The sequence below is a fragment of the Sebastes fasciatus genome, chromosome 10 (genome assembly GCF_043250625.1).
Source record: "Sebastes fasciatus isolate fSebFas1 chromosome 10, fSebFas1.pri, whole genome shotgun sequence".
In the NCBI taxonomy this organism is placed as follows: domain Eukaryota; kingdom Metazoa; phylum Chordata; class Actinopteri; order Perciformes; family Sebastidae; genus Sebastes; species Sebastes fasciatus.
In genome coordinates, this window is record NC_133804.1 from 31,789,929 (window position 1) to 31,806,418 (window position 16,490).

At 41.2% G+C, this 16,490-nt stretch overlaps 1 protein-coding gene across 2 annotated transcripts; it reads right to left on the reverse strand.

Annotated features, from left to right (window-relative positions):
* Nucleotides 1–16: 16 nt before the first annotated feature.
* On the reverse strand, nt 17–15,337 carry xkrx (XK related X-linked). Of its 2 annotated transcripts, XM_074649438.1 has the most exons (4): nt 14,644–15,337; nt 14,024–14,486; nt 3,963–4,216; nt 17–1,662 (listed from the first exon to the last, which is right to left on the reverse strand). In XM_074649438.1, the coding sequence occupies exons 2-4, from the start codon at nt 14,389–14,391 to the stop codon at nt 797–799; spliced, it is 1,488 nt and encodes a 495-aa protein (XP_074505539.1). In that variant the 5' UTR covers nt 14,392–14,486; nt 14,644–15,337; the 3' UTR covers nt 17–796. The 2 variants fall into 2 exon arrangements, with proteins under 2 accessions (XP_074505539.1, XP_074505538.1); XM_074649437.1 differs by having other exon boundaries at nt 14,024–15,256.
* Between the last annotated feature and the right edge of the window lie 1,153 nt (nt 15,338–16,490).

The window sequence follows — 16,490 nt, forward strand, 5'->3', positions numbered from 1 at the left end:
AACAAGAAAAGACAAGTGGACATTAGATTATTTTATTTAGGTTTCAAGTAAAACAACAGTAGTGAAGGCACTGAACGAAGACGAAACATAAACTACTCAGTGTCAGTCTGGTTATTAATTCATCATCAGCTGGAAGGTTAACTTTAAACACCACTCGTGATATTCCATCAAGTCTTTTTCAACTGAATATTTCACCAACTTTTGACATATTTTCGTGCACTTTTTTGTAAAACTAAAACCTTTTTAAATCAACCAGACTGAGCAGTGAACAACACCAGGCATTCGTCACAGCAGGTTTATGTTGTTAAGTTAAGAGGAAGATACATTCTGACCTTTTATCACCCTCCTGCTTTTTTTTTTTTTTAGTTTAGTGCAGCAAACGTGTGCAAATGTGTGCAAACGGGGCGTTCATGGCGTGTAAACCCTGAGTGAGAGGAAGTAAACTGGGGTTGTCCCTCCTGGTCAGTTTTTCACAGACACTGTTGGCACGTTTCCCGCCCACCTGGCTCCGTCCTGAACACGACCCAGCGGCGCTCTCTCAAGGCGGCCTTTGTGCATCTCGACGTGCTACATTCTTTGGTGCACCGGGGCCTCGTCGTGCCCCCCAACAAGTGTACGTAACCCCCCTAAAGATAAAGATCCCTCTCACAACTGAATTAGTAAAGTTTTGTGCACTTAAGAGAAAAGGTTTGTCCTCTAACTCATCACCCCGCTAACTCAAAAACACTTTTTGTGTTAAAGTACTCAAAGTTTAGAGGTGCAGCCTGCAGAGAACGTGTTCATTTAATCCCCCTCCTCAGGCCGCCTGCATCATGTCTGCAACGATAGCCGTCTCCCGCTCTCCCAGCTGGCTGGTGAGGTCGAGGGGTTGTGAGTTTTGGGGGTCCAGCAGCTCCAGCGGCTCCTCCGGCACCAGCACCATGGTGGCGGCGGTGGAGTAAGAGGGCGGCATCCCCGCCCGTCGACCTCCCGTTCCCCTCCTCCCCGGGCGGCAGCAGACGCAGTGCAGGCAGTCGTGCACGTTGTGCTTGAAGAGGCGTCTGCAGGGGTGGCAGAACTGGTAGAAGAGCAGCATGAAGAGCACGGCGAGGCTGTAGCCGATCAGCAGCTGCACGGCCAGCAGCGGCGCGCACACGTACTCGTAGAAGTCCGACTTGAAGAAGTACCAGAGCGTGATGAGGAGGAAGTTCTCCACAAAGCGCCCGCTGTAGTAAATGGCGATGCGGTCCCAGCGCTGCTTCCTCTCGATGAGCTCCCGGTGGGAGAGGTCCAGCTGCACCGCCGACCAGCAGAAGATGTTGATGCAGGCGTAGAGCAGCGTGAACATGCACAGCACCACCGTGGTGCCCAGCTTAGAGTAGTTCTTCTCCATGCTCTCCTTCAGCGAGCCTTTCCGGGCCCAGAACTCCACCCAGGGGAGGAAGAAGAAGAAGAGCAGGCTGCCCATGCTGACGAGGGTTATCCAGTGGGTGAGCGCCGTGCTGAAGAGGACTAGAGCAGTGATCCGGGTGGCGATCTCCAGGACTCGCCACACGATCATGCACAGGTAGGCCAAAGGGCGCAGGCGGACCTTGTAGTCGTCGTATCTGATCTGGATGGCCAGGACGCTGCAGACCAGAGCCCCGTATGTGATGGAGATCAGCGTGATGATCATCAGAGCCACTGAGAAAAACAAACACAAGTCAGCTGTCACACTTATATCAACATCATTCAACAGAGGACTCCTCATATTATCAATATATATTCAAATGTATTCACTTACACTCAGAGTAGAATAGTATTGGAGGTATTTACATCCACAACCACAATTATTTTTGCCCCCTTTGTTGCGTTTTACAACTCAAAGATATTCAGTTTACTGTCATAGAGGAGTAAAGAAACAAAATATTCACATTTAAGAAGCTGGAATCAGATGATTTTGACTTTTTTTAAATTGTAATTAATCGTTATCAAAATATTTGGCGATTAATTTAATAGTTGACAACTAATCGATTAATCGTTGCAGCTCTCGGGCAAACACCTTGAATTTGGGGGCAATTTTGCCCTTCGCTCTGATTATTTCTGACACTAAGTCTAATATAAAATAGAAGAAAACAATCTAATGTAGAAAGATCCTTGGTTAAGTAATATAATACATTTTCAAAAACATTCATACTTTTGAAGCACTCGTACGATAAAAAACTACTTTTCGGTTCACCACTTTGGTCCAGACTGAATCGTCTCTAGACTATGATCCCTTCATTGTTCCTCTAGCGCCATCAGCAGGTCAAACTTTAGTATTTGTCAAATACTTTACATCAGTGGTTCCCAAACTTCTTCATGTCGAGGACCCCGAAACTGACACAAATTAGTCCACAGAGCCCCGTTTGATGAGATTGTGTCCCAGGGTCCCCCAACGGATTTTAGCTTTTAAATGTCTGACAGTGTATGAAACACATGAGCCAAAATTATTATATATTTTGTCATTGTGTTAGTTATGGAAAGAATTATAGTGAAAATAAATGATCCCCTGAAACCTCCTCAAGGACCCCTGGGGGTCCCGGGACCCCCCTTTTGGAACCACTGCTTTATATTAAACTTAATACTTAAACTAATAACACTCCCATCAGCCTCCGCTGTACTGTTTAATGCTAATTAGCTGGCCTGGTAACACGCTAAACTATGATTGTGAATATGGATATATATGAATATATAACATTATACCTGCTTAACATTAGCATGTTAGCAGTGCTGAGCCTACAGAGCTGATTTCTTTAGACTCTTAGTCTTGTTTTAATGGAAAACCAGATTATTTTATACTGTGTCCACTCACTTTTCTTAGTGTTTCAGTTTGCACAAATCTCCAGCTTATATATATATATATATATATAAAATAAAGGACTTACTGGGTTATATGAGGCTATTTAAAATCTTCCATCCATACTTGACAGCATTTACATTCACTAAAACTGTCAATGAAATTCAATTGGATGTGTACAGTATTAATTCAGGGTGATGAGTCAGTCTTAAAGAGCTGCAAACATCAAGTTCATTTTAGAGGTATTTCAACCTCGCCAGGTATAAAGAGTGCAACACACAGTGTTCATATTTAAAGATACTCGTATAGTAGGGGTGTAACGATTCATCTACTACATTGATGTATTGATTTATATTCCTACGATCCAACTACATCGATAGGTACTCGGCAAGTTGTCCTTCACGGGAGACGTACGTATATCGATATAGAATCGATTTGCAAGGTAAATAATCTTTTGTACGTTACATGGATGTATTTTTTAGCACTTTTATTAGTAAAGAAATGTTAAACAGAAAGCAGACGGTCCGCGAAGCAAATTATCACGACGGGATTAACAAAACTCAACTAACGTTAGTCTAACGTAGTTTTAAAATGTCTTTCTGTATGTTTTCATGTATGAAAAGACCCCAAATGAACACTGTAGGTTGTCTACTTGATTACAATCAGCAGATTATTCAACAGCGTTTGTAGAGGAATGATTCTGTGCCCAGCTGCAGAGGTTGATCTCTGTATTATTGCTCTAACATTTATACTGAAAATGAGGACAGAAGCAGCGCTGCCTTGTATCTTGAGGACTGAATCAGCAGGTCCTGCAGTTGCACTTTTTATTATTTTCTAATTAAAGCTGTATGTATTTGCCATTAATTGTTGTTGTGTGTACTTGTTTATATCCATAATTAATTTATCCCTGTCACACTGACTGAATTTTTGGCAAAAAAAGTTACTGAATCGATTTCAAGTCATCGTATCGTATCGCATCGTATCGCTCAGGATGAGCCAAATATCGTCCTTGAGTCGTATCGGAACCCTGGAAAGTGATACGTATCGTATCGTTGTAAATAGGTGTCATTACACCCCTATCATATAGTGTTCATATTTAAAGATACTCATGTAGTCTTCATGTACAGTAGCATGAACCCCCGACCCCCCCGTCAATCGTTCTTACATCTCGCAGGGAGGAAGTACTTCTCCTGGATGGTGGCGTACAGCTGGAGCGTCAGTTGAGGCGCGGAGCCCAGAAAGGCCTGGATGACCGCCGTGCGCTTGAAGGCGTTCCTGTGAGTGGCCAGGTTGCGCTCCGATTGGCCGATTTCCCACTCCATCTGCGTTCCCTTCTTCAGATTGATCTTCCTGGAGATGGTGACGTACGGCTCCTTCTTCTTGCCGGCCTTGAAGTAGACCACCAGAGCCTCGAAACACCTGAAGGACGCAATGAAGAGAGTCACTGAGAGTGGAGTAATATTATCACGCCAACAGAGGGCAGTGCAACGTCGTGTTTAAATCACCACAATGGGATGTCTTGTGTTTTAACATCATTTAATCAGCACGGGGTGAATATGTGAGGGTTATAATTGCTTTAAAGCAAACATATGAGTGGAATAAAGCTAAATATCAGAGGTTATAAATCAGCAGTTTGTTTCCGCAGCTTCTTTTCAAGTTGCAGCTTGTTTTAAAACAAAATCTTTTTATTGGGGTTTTGCAGTATATAGCAAAAGTGCAGCGCTATTCGGTAACCAAAGAGGAATGACAGGTATGAGTATACATTATGAGCAACTGGCATCAATGCCTACAAATAAACAAGTCAAAACAAAGGATGTATATAATGTATGTATATCAACAATAAACAATCCCTCCCCAGTCACTGCCAGCACGTCATACGGAAAGCTAACTGTCACGCCAAGGACTTGTGATGAAAGATTGAATACTGTGTGATGTAGTCGAGCTGCACTCAGTAATCGAGTACTTACAGTATCTGGAATGTATCTAAAAAAGGGCTCCATGCTTTCAGGAATTTCCCATGTGAATATTGAAGCGAGTATCTGATTTTTTCAAGCTTTAAGCAAGACATGATGTCCACCAAACATTGAGGGGCAGCGCCTGCAGCTTGTTTTAAAATTAGATATTGTACACATAATCTCAGAAATGTTAACTCACATACGGGATCCAACATAAACACACCTAATCTTTATAAATCACAGCTAAACAAACACAAACAGGAGCACCGAGAGCCCAGCAGAGGGCAGCCAGAAGAAAGAAAGCACAGTTCCCGGTGGCCTGAATGGATCCACTGAAACTGTCTCTGGGTGTGGTTCTCTCAACGTTTGCAAGGTAAATGCTCTCTGTGTTCAGCTGCAGGGCCGAAACCAACACTATTCAGAGGGAAGAAGAGGAGGAGGAGGAGGGAAACAAGTTTTCCAACGCGAGAGGTTTCAGACTTTAAAGAAAGTATTTGAATCTTCAACAAATAATTTGGATTTCTGGCTAATTTAATTGTTTCTACATTAAAATAATATATTCAAATGCTTCCAGACTGTTTTTTTAAAAGGCCCAAAGGACATACATTTCTTAAAATAATTTCAAGTAAGTTCAAGCTGCAACAAGAAAACTACCTGAACTGGAAGTGCAAGGTTTCCACCTGCTGCCAACAACAAAATGCCAACATTATAATCCCTTAATAACAACTTGTAAAATGACCCAACCTCGCCCTCTCTCTGAGGATTCCCACTGCAGCTCTAAAACTAACATCACTGTGCTGGAATGTTATCTTTTGCTCCGAAATCTCCTTGAATCCCACACGGATCAATCTCTCCGTGGTTCAGCTATGTGCTGACACTCCAGAGACCGCAGTCGGATGTGTTGCTTCAGCTGCTGCGAGCAGGGAAACTGTCCACTGCCAAGCTTCCCGCACTCGTCCCTGAACTGTGTTTGACCCAAAACGTTAGAGGCTGGCGTGGTGGGAAATCAGGTCATTATTTGGAAGCTCGCTGTTATCTCTAAACCAGCACACACACACACACACACACACACACACACACACACACACACACTATGAGTGTATTTGCTCCCAGACTGATAGCAACGGGCAGATGAGGGCCGCTCAGCTTTAGTGTACAAGGTCTACGACAGACCAAAAACCTGATTTACCGACACCCTCTCCCTGGAGATCTGGCAGCACAATGGGGCCGAGGAGGCAGTGGCGAGGGTGCTGAACGCCAGCCAGCGTGCACTTAGGATTCAGACTGAATTTCACTTAGGGGAGGGGGGAAAAGAAACAGCAGGGCTGATGAATGCATTAGCCAAGAGAGAATCAATATGCCGACTTCCGAGGCAGAGACTTATGGATTTATAAAAAGGAAACACACGGGCTCTACTGCTCTGTATTTGCAGTCTAAACATGCAATCTGTGTGAATACAGCAGCATGGTGCGACAAATGGCACACAAACGATGAAGGAGGAAGTTGGCCTTAAAACGAGGTCAACTGACTCCCGATGTTTTCTGACTAAAGGGAGGCAGAGCATTCAGGAAATTCTTTCGGCAGCTCTTTAGCAAGATCGTCTTGTTTTGGTCGCCAGGGATTACCTCACCCGGCTCATCGCGCTCACACTAACACGGCCTCGTCAGACAGGCGAGAGTTTGTGAAACACAAACAGACACAAAACAAGGAGCTCTGCATGCCGAGACTGGTCCAAGCTGACAGAGTTTAAGGCCGCAGGATCATATATTTAAGGAGACGAGTCAGGACAAGCTGTAAAGAACCCGACCCCCTCCTTAAAGCTGCCCTATTGACTGTGTGGATACTGTCTCCTTATCTCCAAAGAAACTTAAACAAGGCACTTAAAAAGGTTAATTATATGCAGCCATGTGTAAAAAATGTGACTTGAAATTCCGCTTTTGATAGCAGACACAGTGTGTTTGACTGCAGCCACGAGATCATCTAATTACAACATCCCTGAGTCACACAGGAAACCTCCCATCTGAGCCAAGAGGCAGCAGAGGTGATTGTGTTTACAGCAGCACAGCGATGGGCGAGAAGAGCTGGAAATAAAACAGAAGAATAAAACGGAGCAGAATGATCTGTAATAGCAAACACAGTATGTGTGTTCTAGCTCAGCGTAACAGATTATAACTGCATAACAAGGCGTTCAAAGAGATGCAGGCTCACTTTGATATTGAAAGATGTTTCATGGTCATGGTGGTTTTAACAGTCACTGGCATGAGCGGAGCATTCTTAGGTGGAGCAAAGACGTGTTCATGATCATAAACAAGTGGGTGAGCTGACAGATAACAGCTGCTTTTGCTTTTTTAGCAGTTTTCTTTTTTTCGTTTTTATCCATATGGTCAGTCTGACAAGTAACTCGGTCCAGACGGAAATATCTCAATATCTCAACAACTATTAAAACGGTTGTCATAACACTGATGGTCTGCAGAGGACGACTTTCCCTCTATAGCTCCATCAACAGGCCAAATGTATAATTTGTCTTTGGTTTACGAGCAAATACCGCCAAAATTAATGAAATTAGCTTCATGCTAACATGCTTAACTAGGATAGTAAACATTATATCTGCTAAACATCAGCATGTTAGCATTGTCACTGTGAGCATGTTAGCCGCTAGCCTGACTGTAGGCTCTTAAGCTGTGTCTCAGTTCGTATGAGTGTGTTCACACTGACAAGTACGGCAAAACGCAGTACAGTACGAGTACTCGGATGTAGTACTCTTAACGGTCAAAAAGTTGAGAGTGGAACGTTGGACACTTCTCAACCCTCACATAGTGGAAGTGTGGAAATGTTGGTGCCAATGTTCTGTCTGCTTGCCAAGAAGAAGAAGAAAAAGAAGAAGAAGAAGAAGAAAAAGAAGAAGAAGAAGAAGAAAAAGAAGAAGAAGAAGAAGAAGAACAACAACAACAACAACAACAACAACAACAACAACAACAACAACAACAACGACGACGAAAACTTGTAAAAACTCATGCGAGACTTGCTGCCCAACGACCTATCCTAACCGTAACCATTCAAGGTCAATGACCGACCTTAACCATTTTGCGAGAGTTTCACAATTTGCGTGTTACCTTCTAGACACGACCAAGAACAAGGAAGTAGAAGAAGTAGAAGAGGAAGAAGAGGAAGAAGAGGTCTCATTTGAGACATCGCTACCCTGTCGAAACTCACGCACAACGCAAATAAGTACATTTTAAACTGTGTACTAGATGAAAATGTACTAAGAGAAGTATCCATATTCAGACACCGCCCTAGGCCACGTTCCAAATCACTTACTTTATCTCTTTACTTTTAGTACGTACTGCAGCTGCTCTTACAAAGTACATACTGTTGCATGCAGTATGCATACAACTGGGACGTACTACTTCGTCATAACATTTCGAGTTGAACTTTGACCCTCTATCTCATACTGTATATCTGCTGTGCAGAGGATTGTGGGTCAGAATAACCAGAAAACCATGCTGGCTTGCATACTGCAGAATGCGACCGGATGTAGTAGGACATCCTGGTATTTTTTTGACATACTATGCATTGGGACATACTCTTTCTCTGGCATACTAAATAGTATGGTAGAATGGGAACGCACATATAGTCTTGTTTTTTGTTTGCTCCTGTGTCAAATTGATTTTAAGGCTATTAAAAGACACCGGATTGTCAGTTTAAGCAGAAATGATCAAAATGGATGCAGCAGAATCAGAGATATCGTCTTTTTTTTATTCCACGCATCCTTCTTCCTTCTCAAAACCTGGCGCCTACTGAAGGATGCTGACTGACAGTCAGTGCTTCCATGATGCACTCAACAGAGATTGTCAATTTGTGTCCCATTAACTGAAGCTGCTGCGCTGCAAATGGAAAAGGGAAGTTGCACGTCCAGTAAGATGGATAGCGGAGTTAAACTACAGCAGTAAGACGTGGGGCTGTAAGTAAGTAACTAACGGTTATTTTCATTATTGATCAATCGATAATAGTTAATGTTTTCTCAATTAATTGTTTAATGTCTAACATGTCCAAGGTGTTGTCTTCATAATGTCCTGTTTTGATGGACCAACTGTTTAAAAGACAAAGATATATTCAGTTTATTATCTTTTATGTCCAAGAAAAGCATTAAACCCTCACCAGGGCCGGCTCTAGCCCCTTTGGTGAGATAATAAAGAGATTATATTATCTTTAAAAATAACCAGATTTATTATAAAATAAATAAACAATTGGTCCTTGATATTGTTGGCTTAAACGTTTAGTCAGTTTCACTACAATTTACACTTTTATTAACGAATAAGTGCAGCTGGGCAGATGAAAAAGAATCAGAATCAGAGATATGGTCTTTTTTTAATTCCACTAATTCTTCTTCCTTTTCAAAACCCTGGTGCCTACGTTACCCATAATGCAACTCAGCTAACGTAGCCTCCAGTCAAGATAAGGCTACAGAGGTCTGGTAAGTTCATTTCTCCACATCCCCCAGATTTATTTTTCAGTATCAAACTTGTAGTCTTGTAGATAATAATAATGAACCGTCTCCACGTCAGCGTGTCAAACACCAGACATCTTCATCCTTCAAAATAAAAGCCTTTTCTGTCTGAACTCCTCGACTCCACACATCCTCATCATCTTCATCAATAAATCCACCCGCTCTGTTGCTCTGCAGGTTCCTCACAGCCGCCAAATGAGACAGCACTTTTAAGCTACAAGTGATGCCTCGCTAAGACTCAGATTGAAATAGACTCTGAGGCTGCAGGTGGTCGATCCGTCTCCTGCAGTGACACGAGTGGATTTATCTCCGATGTGTTAATAACTATAGACCTGACCTTGATCCACATATTGGTGGGAACTGCAAATCTGTACCGTTGCATTGAAAGAAAGGTCTGGTCACATGCTAAATCCTCATTTGTGAAGCACTGTTGACTCACATTTATCACATCTGGTTAAGCAGGAGGAATGTGAGTCTTGTGTTGTATTCTGAAGAGTTTTATCTGTTTTGATGCGCTACACTAAAATCAAATCTGCAAGCTCAGCATGGAAGATAAGATCACTTCTTGGCTTCTGCATGGCACTGCAAAGTACTACTGTAGCTCTCCCAGATCTTTATTCACTCATCTTTTTACTCTTATATCTGCATCTTTACTCTTATATCTGCAAACTGTTTTGAAACATATTGGACTTGTTATATTTTAAGGTGCACTGAAAGCTGAGCATTCTTCCTGTAAACTCGTAAAGAGCTGAGAACAAGGTTGAATTTCTAGCCCTGAACAAACAATAGCACACCCTTCAATTAACTCCTGTAGTACTGTAACACCTCAGGGCTCACTGTTGACATATCAAAGTTCAGAGCGAGAGAGAAGAAAGAGAGTATGAAGTGTGTATTTGAATTTCAGACGGCTTAAGCCTACGCCTACATCTTCCATGAATGAGACACGGTTCGCCAAACAGGTCTCTCAGCCGGCGGCGTCTAAACAGAACAACTCCCTCAGCAAAGACATTTATAAAAACGGTTATAACGTTGCGTTTTCCACTGCGTTGATTTCCAAGAATAAATCAAGCTGGATTATTTCAGGAACACTTTCCAGCAACATCTACAACCCCCCCATCCCCCGCTCTCCTCATGAGCCAGCATCGAGGGCCGTTATCCTGAGATGAGGTCATACAACCGAGTAGCGTTCAAGCCATAAATGTGAAGGATGTGTTACCAACGGGGGTGGGAGCTGGCTCTGCAGAGTCATCTGACAGATTGGTTCTTAGAGTTTAGACGGCAGGAGGGGGGGTTCAACTTTGACCACAGAAGCTCAGGAAGGAAAAGCTCCTGATGTTTGAAGTCTTTCTCTACTAAAGGTTCCCTCAATTCTTTTGAAAAGACTTGGAAACCTCTTCTAAACCAACCAGGCTATTCGGTTTTTACAATTATGGGATATTCCGGGGAATTTTTGTGGGGGTCTTTTTACACGGAGACTTCAAAACACAGGCGCAAACATCACTTTGAGGGCTACATCGATTCCTAGAGTAATTTGATGACTAATCATGGATAATTGAAGCTCAGAGAGGAGACGCTGAGCGGTGGCCATGATCTGGCTGTTAGTTTAGGAAGCGCTTGATTTGATGCGCAGCAGAGTTTTCTATGGCTGCATTTTAAAACGTCGTGATCCCAATTAATATTCGATTAATTGTGCAGCCCTAGTTGTTTGGTCTATAAAAAGTCAGAAAATGGTGAAAAATGTCCATCAGTGTTTCCCAAAGCCCAAAATGACAAATGTCTTGTTTTGTTCACATTTAAGGAGCTGGAATCAGAGTAACAAACCTGAGCTTGGTCAGTGTTAGAGATTGTGTGGTAATATGTCTGCTGGTCATTTTCACAACTTTTTGGAATGCCCTAATATTTCTTCTTACTGGGTAGACGTCGTCACCGCGATCAGATCAATAACTAGCTCAGAGCTTGATTTGAACTTTCAGTGTTATATATTTTGGAAAATGTGCAAACTGGGCTGAAAAAGCAGGACAGATATTTATTACAGATAATTTTAGCTGGTAGCAGAATAGAACCATAACCAGGAAAGGGTTGAATAAGGGATCTCCAAACAGTCCTTGAATGGAAAGAAATTTAGAGTATGGAACAACTGACTTTCTCTCTGAGACATGCCACCAAAAATGTGAAAAATACTGGAAGAACTGGATGGAAATCTTATTTGAACCTGAAGTGAATTGAGTTGAGAAGTGACCTTATTGTACAGGTATTTTGTTGTGGAAAACTTTGCTTCCTTCTCCCAATAAATGATGTTGGACTAGGGGGACCTCTAAGACTTTAAAGGACATTCTGGGACTCTAAGGAACCGGGGACTTGCATACTGCTATGTTACTCAGTTTCTTTTCTTCTCCTATAAATGTTTATAATGTCATATGATGTTAAGCATCTATTCTCATTCAGGATGACCCTGTCTGTCTTTTGTTGTCTGTATTGTTTCTTTGTTTCTTTGTTGTTGTAAAACAACAAAAAATAAAGTATAAAAAAAAATGACTCAAATGGATTATTAAAATATTGTGCAATAGTTGATAACTAATCAATTAATCGTTGCAGCTCTATTCTGGAGTCTATTCAACACTTTTGAGGATGTGGGAGGTTGTTATGTTCAGTCGTCCCTCCTGTTCCTCTTCATACTGGACAGGCTCTCCATCTGGAGTGTGATCCCGTTAATGAGCGCCAAAATCTGTGAATCTCAGCTCAGTCAGCGCAGAAATCATGATGCTGCAACAGTCTGAACGCGGTTGATCAAATGTAGTTGATGAACTACAACAGATGGATGCTGACTGAAAGTCAGTGTTTCCATAATGCACTCAACAGAGATGGACAATTTGCATCCCATTAACTGAAGCTACCGCGCTGCAAATGGAAAAGGGAAGTTGCACGTCCAGTAAGATGGATAGCGGAGTAAAACCACAGCAGTAAGATGTGGGGCTGTAAGTAACGGTTATTTTCATTATCGATTAATCGATAAAGTTTTCTAAATTAATTGTTTAGTGTCTAACATGTCCAAAGTGTTGTCTTCAAAATGTCTTGTTTTGTTGGACCAACTGTGTAAAAGTCAAAGATATAGTCAGTTTATTATCATTTATGTCCAAGAAAAGCATAAAATCCTCACCAGGGCACTTACTTACTACACTTACAAATGGGACCGTTGCACCACTATTAAGTACAGGCCTGCCAATTATCTGATGAGGTGCCAGAGACACAGAAGAGGCAGTTATCTGAACATAGGATGACTTGACCATTAAGTAGTCTGCCTTATTTCACGTATGGCTTCATATAATATAGAAAAAACATTCATTAGCATCAATCAACCAATTTATTTTCTATATTTTGGAGTTCAAACACAATAGAAATGGTTGTTTTTTCGACTCACTAATGTACAAAACAAACTGAAACCGTGGGCATGTTGAACCGTTGCACCGCTGGTATTTATATAGAATAATATAAACTTTTCTCTAATAAAATTTCCTGTTTGGGAAGACGTGAATTTTCAGGGCTTTAAACTTTAAACTTACAGGTTATTTTGTGGATATTTTTAGGTGATTTACTACAAATCACATTTATCACTGGCTGGCTGAAAGGTTGGATAAACACCTTAAAAGTATTATTAAAACACCACGTACTGGAAAAAAATGGACAGGATTAGAGCTGCAATGATTAATAGATTAGTTAGTCATCAGTTGAGGTAGTCGGTTTGAGTAATTTTTTAAGTAAAAAAAAGTCAAAATTCTCTGATTTCAGCTTCTTAAAGGTCCCATATCGTGCTCATTTTCAGGTTCATACTTGTATTTTGTGTTTCTACTATAACATGTTAACATGCTGTAATGTTAAAAAAAAACTTAATTTTTTCTCATACCGTCTGTCTAAATATACCTGTATTCACCCTCTGTCTGAAACGCTCCGTTTTAGCGCATTTTGATGGAATTGCAACAGAATTGCGTTGCTAGGCAACAGCTTGGGTCCATGTTTACTTCCTGTCAGCTGATGGCATTCACTGCAACCAGGAAATAAGCTGGGACACATTTAGAGTGTTTACGTTTAAAATTGTGTAAAGGGTCTAAATATTGTATATTCGTGACATCACGAATGGGCAGCAATACTGACGGCTTGTTTCAAATGCAGAGTTTCTGAATACGGGCTGTGTGTGTTTCTCCGTATATTGAGCATTTCGATACTTTCACAGTAGTTATATAGCACTAAAACCTGTTTTATAATATAAAAGACATGAAAATCTTACTTTTTACAATATGGGACCTTTAATGATGCTATAGGAGGTAGAAATATCTTACGTGATGAAAAATAATGGATAATAATGGAGACATTTTAAGCTTCAACAGAACTATTCGCCACGATGGATTTGCGAGAAAAGCTCGTCATGATGACTCAACAAACCACAGAAGTTCTGCTTATCTTTAGTCTATTTAACCATTTTTGTCATTGCTTTTTGCATTTTGTCAAGGACATTATATGGTCAATATTGAGAGAAGCTGTAGCACTAAGACTCAAATCTGTTGTGCCATCTGGTAAATACAGAGTTTCTCCAGATATAGGTGTGTGTTTCCCTGTGGATTGAGTGTTTCGATACTTTCACGGTATTTATATAGGACTTAAGCCTGTTTTATAATTAAAAAACATGAAAATCTCACTTTTTTTATAATATGGGACCTTTAAAACACCACCCCCAGCACCAGGCTGACCCCTGACCTCTCCATCACCTACCTGATGACAGGCCCCAGCAGCAGCAGGTGCAGGAACAGCACCAGGGGCCGGTCCCGACCCAGGTCTCTGTGGATGAAGGTGAGGGCCAGCTGGATGAGCACGGCCGGCAGCAGCATGAAGATGATGGTGAAGCTCATCCAGATGACGTCGTCGGTCTTGTGGTACATGCTGCAGAGCACCGCCGCCGTGATGAACTCCGCGCAGTAGATGATGGTGGCCAGCAGCACGCTGAAGGGAGGCTGGATCTGGCTCTGATTCACCACCAGCATCACTCCGTTCTCCTGCACCACATGCATCGTGGAGGAGGTCTCCTGAGGGTCCAGGTCGGAGATCTCCCTCTCCTGCTCCTCCATGGTCACCTCACACATTAAACTAGTATAACTTCAGTTAGAGAGAGGGTTTATGCATTAACTAAACTCGTCTTAATGCTGCAGAAACATCACTTTCTCTTGATTACATTAAACTAGTATAACTTTAAATCAAGAGAGGGTTTATGCATTAACTAAACTCGTCTTAATGCTGCAGAAACATCACTTTCTCTTGATTACATTAAACTAGTATAACTTTAAATCAAGAGAGGGTTTATGCATTAACTAAACTCGTCTTAATGCTGCAGAAACATCACTTTCTCTTGATTACATTAAACTAGTATAACTTTAAATCAAGAGAGGGTTTATGCATTAACTAAACTCGTCTTAATGCTGCAGAAACATCACTTTCTCTTGATTACATTAAACTAGTATAACTTTAAATCAAGAGAGGGTTTATGCATTAACTAAACTCGTCTTAATGCTGCAGAAACATCACTTTCTCTTGATGCGCCGTCTCACCCAACTTTCCTTCAAGTTGATCATCTCTGGCTTCACATCACAACAAAGATGCTGTCTGCTATAAACAAGAAAGCTGCTATCTGCTGGACTGCTATAAACAACACGCTGCTGTCTGCTATAACCTCCTATAACCTCCTATATAACCGGGGTACGTGTCGTTACCAGTCTGTTTTAATGCGGAGGAAACCACCTCACTGTCTGCAGCAGTGACACCAGCTCTCCTTCTCCTCCTTCTCCTCCTGCTGCTGCTGCACCGACTCGGTAAAGTTCAGCCTCGTCATGAAGATATTCAACAAGGAGATCATCGTCCAGACTCAGACTTCATTAGTTCCTTTAAAGTCGTTCTTTTAGGTTAAAAACACGCCGGTTCCGCCCAGCGGTAGAGTCTGTGTGTCTCCGTGTCGGTCTGTTGTGGTGAAGCTGCTGGCAGCTTCGTGTTTTCAGCCCTTTTTGTGATGCGATGTCAAAAGCTCAACAGCTGCGTCAAGTCAAAGACACGAGGAGCAGACCGGAAGCGAGGGGGCGGCCGCCTTCAAAATAAGAGAGAGAGATATATTACAGATAAGATTAGATAGAAACGTTACTCATCAGGAAATATATTTCTGTGCCAAAGAAAATACACATAATTAAAAACAATGCAAAAAATAATAATAATAATATCTGCACAAATACAGACATTTAATGGCATTTGGAACACAAAGGTTACTGAAACAGCTTTGGTCCAATTTGACTTCATGTCAGCTACTGCATTAACAATCATTGCAACAGGAAATACAAAGGGGCCCATTTAGAAGTTTATGTTGTCAAGTTTGAAAAGGTCTACATTTAGGTCTGTATTTAGAAAAATTAAAGCTGAAATAGGTGAAATTGGAGCAAATATTATTAAAAATAAATATTTTTTATAAAACGGTCTCGATATCGTGACAGTAGTACATGAAACAGGTAATCTGAAAGAAATCATGCGCCTCTGTGTCACCGAAGGACACAGGTAACCTGGATTTTTTTCAGGTTACCTGTCTTAAGATAAACAGAGATAAACAAAACATTAATTTAGGACCTGCCAAAAATTTTTAAATGATTAATAATTCACAACCATAATAATACTTTTATTCGGCACCTTTCTACAAGCTCTGTGGGTGTATTATTTAAAAAAATATATATATAACATAAAAATGTTCAATTCAATTAATAAGACCTTTAATTTGACTCAATACAGACCTAAATGTAGACCTTTTCAAATTTGACAACATAAACTTTTTAAATGGGCCCCTTTATATTTCCTGTTGCAATGATTGTTAAAGCTGAAGTAGGTAAGATTGGAGCAAATATGATTTAAAAAAAAATATTTTTTATAAAACGGTCTCGATATCGTGACAGTTATCAGACGTTTTGGTTCCCACTTCTAACACGGCTTGTGAGCCAATAGTAATATGACGTGATATCTCTGGGTCGTCGGATAAATGGCTGAGATTAACGGTAAGTGCCTGGCAATGACTTGTTGTGAAGTAAATGCAATGGAACAGGGGAGGGAGATCTAGTGGCTGAATGTTATCAATGTTATCAATAGCACCTTCATATATACATACATACTGAACTAAAACAGAATTATACAAAAGTAAAAAAAATTAAATAAAGGT